Genomic DNA, 5847 nt, shown 5'->3' with positions numbered 1-5847 from the left:
GGAGCAGACCGCTCGGGGCGGGGAGTGTCCTGTCGCGCCGGAGAGGGGGGAGTCTGCTGCTGTGGAGCCCTTGCCTCCTGCGCCAGCTGTTGCACCTCAACAGGATATTCCTGTTGCATGTGGCACAAATTTGGACGGCGGTGATTTTATGAGGAAGACTAGGTATGGTAGGATTGTGAAACCTGTTATTAGATATCAGAGTTGATGTTGCCGAATGAAATAAAACTGATCCCTTGTTCGTTTGGAAATAGGAAGTGTATCCAGTTTACATACGCATCAGTTTTAAGTTTTAAGCTTTCCGTTTCAGTATTGTTTCAATTTTATGTCCTAATTGCTCAATAGTTCTTAGTTAATTTTAGGGCTCAATTTGAGGGGGAAGATGTGTAGAGTTAAGGTGCACAACTTTCTATGGAACCATAATAAAGCGACTAATAGTTGATATGCGATGTATCTGACATCGTTGTCAGTATGCCTTTTATACTCGTCATATGCAGACTGCTGAACCTCGTTCACGCTTGCCAGTATACGTTCTGTGTTACACTGTGTTTCACTGCCAGCGGAGCGCTGTCTGGTTAACTGTACAGCTTTCAAGCAGACTTTTTTCATAACTAGTCAACTCTTTAGATTAAATATAAATTATTGAGTATGCTTTCGATGAGGGATATAATAAATTGGAAATAATTTATTATTTAGCAATGGTTATGGTAATAGAGATAAATATCTCGACATATCTTCAAAGAGATTTGATCTTTCGCAACAAAAATTTTCAAACGAATTTCAGCGTATATAAACGATCTTTCTTGTATTCATACGAATATATTTCTCTGGCTTATTTCTATTAAACATTAAAAAGAATTCCTGCTTGTGATTCTGCGAACTTAAAATCCATGTTCATGCTTGTGATTATGTAAAATTCTGGCTCCAATAAAAAATTTAATTAAGAGAAGCACTTTATTCCAGTTCTTATAGTCTTCTCCATAAATCGTCTTTTGATAAAATACTTTTGTATTTAATATTTATTCCTTTATAAACGAGAGCAGATCTGCTATAGAAACGAGTGTCGGTTGCTCTCGGTGCACAAAATTCAATTTAGAACGAGTGCTAAGAATATATAAAGACGATAGTCGATTCTATTGCGGTAATTGAATATCACAAAAATGCAAGTGTTTAATAATGACGTACTGCTTTCCAAGAGATGCTTTTGTAGCCAGAACATCAGTCCAGGAGGTGAGTACACCAAAATATGAGACTCATTCGTGCACCGACTTGCCTCTGGTGAATATTCTAACTTTTCCAGCGTGCAAATTAACCAACTACAATTTCGATACTTGCACAAGTAAGATTCTTTGATTTAAAAGTTGAACTTCCGATATTTGTGGTTTTGTCTTTTGATTTTTGAGTCTCAGAGTTTCAACATTGCTTATAAACAGAAACGAATCGACATTGAAGCATTTTGTTTAGAATTCTTTGCCTGGTGAAATATTGGATCTAAATTGGTTTTTTATGCAATGCAAATGATGCTTTGTGTGATTGAACTCATATCCTTTAGCTGTACGATATTTTGATTGTTCAGAGCTAACTTATATTAATTGAGGTTTCTCAAAGGTCCTGTAAAGCTTGCACTTCTATTTGTGATTTCAGAAATTTCTGTTCTGATCCATGTACCTGAATCGGAAAATGAAAAATTTTTAATCCTGTGACGGGAGCTTCAAATTTGTCAAATAAATTAGCAAAAGAAGCGGAATATATTATAATTAGTTATGTTTTAAGATCAGTTAATGTCTTGTACTGCGCATTTCAGCAAGCTGAAAATAAATTCAAATGATTCCCTGCGCAACTTATGGCAGTTCATGTAAAAATGTTATTGTAGACACAGAACGCACGAATATTGATCTGGGCGCTGAGTCTCGTGTCACTTTACTTTGAAGCCTACAATACACATGCAGCTTAGCGACTTCAGCGTGATGAATCGCAATAATTAACACATTTTGGTTTTAGTTTAATGGATTCCGGCTGTCTTGCATTCACCTCTTGACTTTAATTGAAGAATTTCGTAATTTCATGCCAAAGAACTTCAAGGACGAAATTCACAGAAGTGCTATGCAATGCACCTCGTTTGAATTCAATTATAGTGGTTCACTGATTACGACAGAATTCAAGGGCTATTTCCGGAAATTCTACAGTTACATTTATGTACAACTTTGCAACCTAATACAAGAAAACAATTTGTTTGTGGTCGACTGAAAATGTTTTTTCGGATCCAGTTTCCCAGGTAAATGGCATTGACATTGCTTCAATAGCCCGTTACGCATCTCGCCTGATTCATCGATCTTGACAATCGCTGCTACCCAGAAACCATGCAAGATTCATTCATTTATACATAATACCTTCAAAATAATAATACCTTTTGTAACAATATCATAATATAATATAATATAATATAATATAAAATAAAATAATATAATATATTAAAATTACCATTAATTTATAATAAATAAAAGCACTAGTAAATTTGGATTATATTGATAAGTTGAAGGACCGCCATTTCAAATGGCGAATAAAATCCCGGATCAGATAACGTTTACCAATAAGCACACCATTGATGGCCGGTCGACCTGAATGTCGCATTTTTAATGAGATTTCAACAACAGATGGCGAAAGTGAATAGTTATACCAAGAAACAGGAAGAAAACACATAAAAACAGGTATCAGATATTCTCATCAAGCATGTACTTTTTCCCATTTCCACACAAGAGTAATTCATATCCCACAGCCTCATTAACGGCTCAAAATAATGGCTTCGATTTAATTGCATCTCTTTTAGTAAATCATTTCTATACTCTTCAGATCTCACATTTATTTTGGGTTTAGCTTCAAGTATCAGCAACCATCTGTCGAAAATCTGTGCGCAATTTTTCAGAACACTACAATTATATCGAGAAATGTATTGACCATTAAAATAAAAAAGTAGTGCTATAATTCACTTAAAGTTTACTGAGGGAGAGCAAATCTCTCAGAGCAAATGATAGCGCAGATCTATCACTAAACATCTATTAGTAATGCCATTAGGGAAATACCTTTTTGTTAATAATTTAGCTGGATAAAAGAGGTGCTATCAAACCATTATATTTTTTACAGATTATATGAGTTTAGATTTACAGTATATTTTAAGCTGCATATATCGCCGCACAGGGACTTGCCAAGCCCTACAATGTTGCGCGTGGCTGCCGTGACATTGTCGCTGCTGGCGACGCTGACATCAGCAGAAATCTACGGCGGGTTTCTCTCTTCCTGCCCGGCCGGCGCTGGTGTCACCGACCCATACGTGATGACCCAACAATTCTGGAAAGACTATGTGCGTGGAAACATTTTCCATGTTGTAACATTTTTACAGAGAAATGTGATGCAAAGACTCGGGGGATAATTTTTTGTGTAGAAAAATCAGAGCCTATATTTTCGGTCAACGTAAATTTGGATAGAACTGGCTAATAAGTGTGCTCATGTTTCTCAGCGAGCCAAAAATCGATCAGGTTTAATTAGTTCGACTTAGTTGTGTTTACCTCTGCAGGCGATATTTTACTCATTGAATGAAGAATAACATACCTTATAATGATGAATGACAATTATACACACCTACGAAAATTGTAATAATTAAGATATTAGGCAAAATAAAGAATTATAAATTACTATCACATTGCAGGTCCCCACGTTAATGAAACTGGTCGCCTACGACGGTACCTCTGAAGACGATAAAATGAGGTGTCAGAAATTTGGCCTATTCTTGATGAACTATAGGAACATCACTATAGGGCTCACGGGTCAAAATGCAACGTTAGTGTTGTCTACGAAACGAATTGACTAAGCGGCTCGTTATCATTAATACCTTGTGCGTTCGTGGATATAAAATCTACATGTCCATTGGACAATTTATATTTTTCGTTCAAGATGTAAATTTTCCTATAGGGCTTGTGATATTCAACAGGTGACCGACGTTGAACAAATAAGGTAAGACGAGCAATTGATGAAAATTATGACACTCGAGCCACTCGTGTATTCAATGGAGTATAGCTCCAGCAAATTCGCTTATAAGCGAATTCCTCTGAATCTTGTGCTCGAGACTGATTCAGGAACTAAAAAATAGGGCAAGTTCCCAATTTATCAATCTATCATATGATGATTGATATCAGATTGATAAATTTATCAATTTATCGGATGATGAGACTAGGATGACATAAATAAACATTTCATTGTATACGTGCAGGGGAGGCGCATTCACGTATGGTGGAAAAGGCGTGTCTTCTTCAATCGACGGCTTCTTTCAGCTGGGGCCATCTCCTCCATCCGAATCCTTCCCGTCTTTGTGTTAGTGACAGTTCGGCTAATTGTAGTTTATGCTTCTTTCTTATCGCTACGTCAAACTAAAATACAAATTTTAATTTCGAAGGACCTGATGCATTCATTTTTTATAGTTTCTTCATAACTGTGTTTAGCCATCATCACTTATGCATCAGCCATCTGTTGTAATGTATTAAAAAAATCACTAATATCAAATTTTCCTAAATCGTGCCATAGTTTATGAACTTTCTTAACTTCTTATTCTCATTGGATCGTTGGTTTCTGTTCGCCAGTCTTGGGGTCACCGTCGACGGGCTCAACACGTGTCTACCTCGCGTACGTCTCGCCTACGGAGATCGTCATCAGGACCTGCCGTGGAGTGTTTTTAAACACACTCCGTGAGTCTGTCTTTAAACATGCATTTCGCATAGGACATACAATGGCGATTTTATTATTGACATTTTACAACATTTATTCTGAGGCTATTTGCAGTATATGCATCAATTAGGAACAGTGCCGACTAAATTTGACCTCGTCTAATCAATGTACTGTGGAATGTCCGTACGTCGTTGATAACTAAGTACTACAATTTGAATTATCATTGGCATGAGCGTGCACCGTCATCAGCCTGATAAAAATTCCTAGCAAGATAACACATTTTTTGTTTACAGATTCGCTGTACGTGTTCAGCAATCAGATGGATGACCTTGGAACTTTGGACTCAACATGCTTGCTGAACACCGTGAAGTCTCTGCCCAACAACGGCGGCTTCAAACTCAAGCCAGCCAATCAGACCGCCTGCAAGTGAACTGCCGTTACCGTCACCGCAGCCAAAACTGGGCTGTAGATACGGTGCTTTTTCGTTGAACTATCAACAACAATTGGCGAAAAGAAATTGTTTTATTTAACCGGAGCTAAAAAGTTTAAAACAGGTAACATAATCAAATATCCTCCTACTATCAAACATTTGTAATTCAATGAATCATTGTGGGTTATACACCTTACAATTGATATCTACTTCTTATTGAATTTTACCGCGCGACATAACATAAGTTAACTAAATTGGAGAAGTGAATGGTTGATATAATTTGAATGAGGCCGCTCTCAAATTTTCGAACGGACCTATGTAAGGCAGTCGCCTGATTGGAGAATAAACGTTAGACGTGCCTATAGGGGTTTCAATCATCCTATAATTTTGTAATTCAGCCTACGGCGCAGTCCCCATCAAATAGCAGATTTGATCATTTAAAAGTATCGGTCGAGTCGCAATAAATAATTATTGTATCGTCTTCGAACTGTTAACGTGTTGATTTTCTATCAGCTTTCATTCGCACAGTATGTCGAAGTAGCCTACCAGCTCATACTATCAGTATAGGTTGAAGAAAGCTACCAGTTCATTCTATCAGTATGTCGAAGAAAGTTTTACAATTAGAACGCTATGAGAAACTACTATATGAAGAAGCTGTTCAGCAAGAAGCTCAAGTTTTACATGACACGACTATTGCAACAAGA

General features: G+C 37.0%; 1 protein-coding gene across 1 annotated transcript; it reads left to right on the top strand.

The window, feature by feature from the left end:
• The first annotated feature begins 3190 nt into the window (after positions 1–3190).
• On the top strand, positions 3191–5502 carry LOC108681565. Its single transcript, XM_018170610.2, has 5 exons — positions 3191–3355; positions 3701–3831; positions 4262–4362; positions 4629–4733; positions 5007–5502. Exons 1-5 carry the CDS (start codon positions 3212–3214, stop codon positions 5141–5143), a joined length of 618 nt encoding a protein of 205 aa, XP_018026099.1. The 5' UTR covers positions 3191–3211; the 3' UTR covers positions 5144–5502.
• Positions 5503–5847: the final 345 nt, after the last annotated feature.

The sequence above is a fragment of the Hyalella azteca genome, unplaced genomic scaffold, assembly GCF_000764305.2.
Source record: "Hyalella azteca isolate HAZT.00-mixed unplaced genomic scaffold, Hazt_2.0.2 contig7576, whole genome shotgun sequence".
Taxonomy (NCBI): domain Eukaryota; kingdom Metazoa; phylum Arthropoda; class Malacostraca; order Amphipoda; family Hyalellidae; genus Hyalella; species Hyalella azteca.
The sequence above is the reverse complement of the archived record's forward strand: the minus strand, read 5'-3'. Positions and strand labels throughout refer to the sequence as shown.

Bases quoted from the DNA above. Each gene is read 5' to 3' on its own strand.
- LOC108681565 (XM_018170610.2), top strand. From the start codon at position 3,212: ATGTTGCGCGTGGCTGCCGTGACATTGTCGCTGCTGGCGACGCTGACA. The intron at 3,832-4,261 runs GTTAGTGTTGTC...GTATACGTGCAG, and splicing joins CTCACGGGTCAAAATGCAAC to GGGAGGCGCATTCACGTATG. The intron at 4,363-4,628 runs GTTAGTGACAGT...TCTGTTCGCCAG, and splicing joins CGAATCCTTCCCGTCTTTGT to TCTTGGGGTCACCGTCGACG.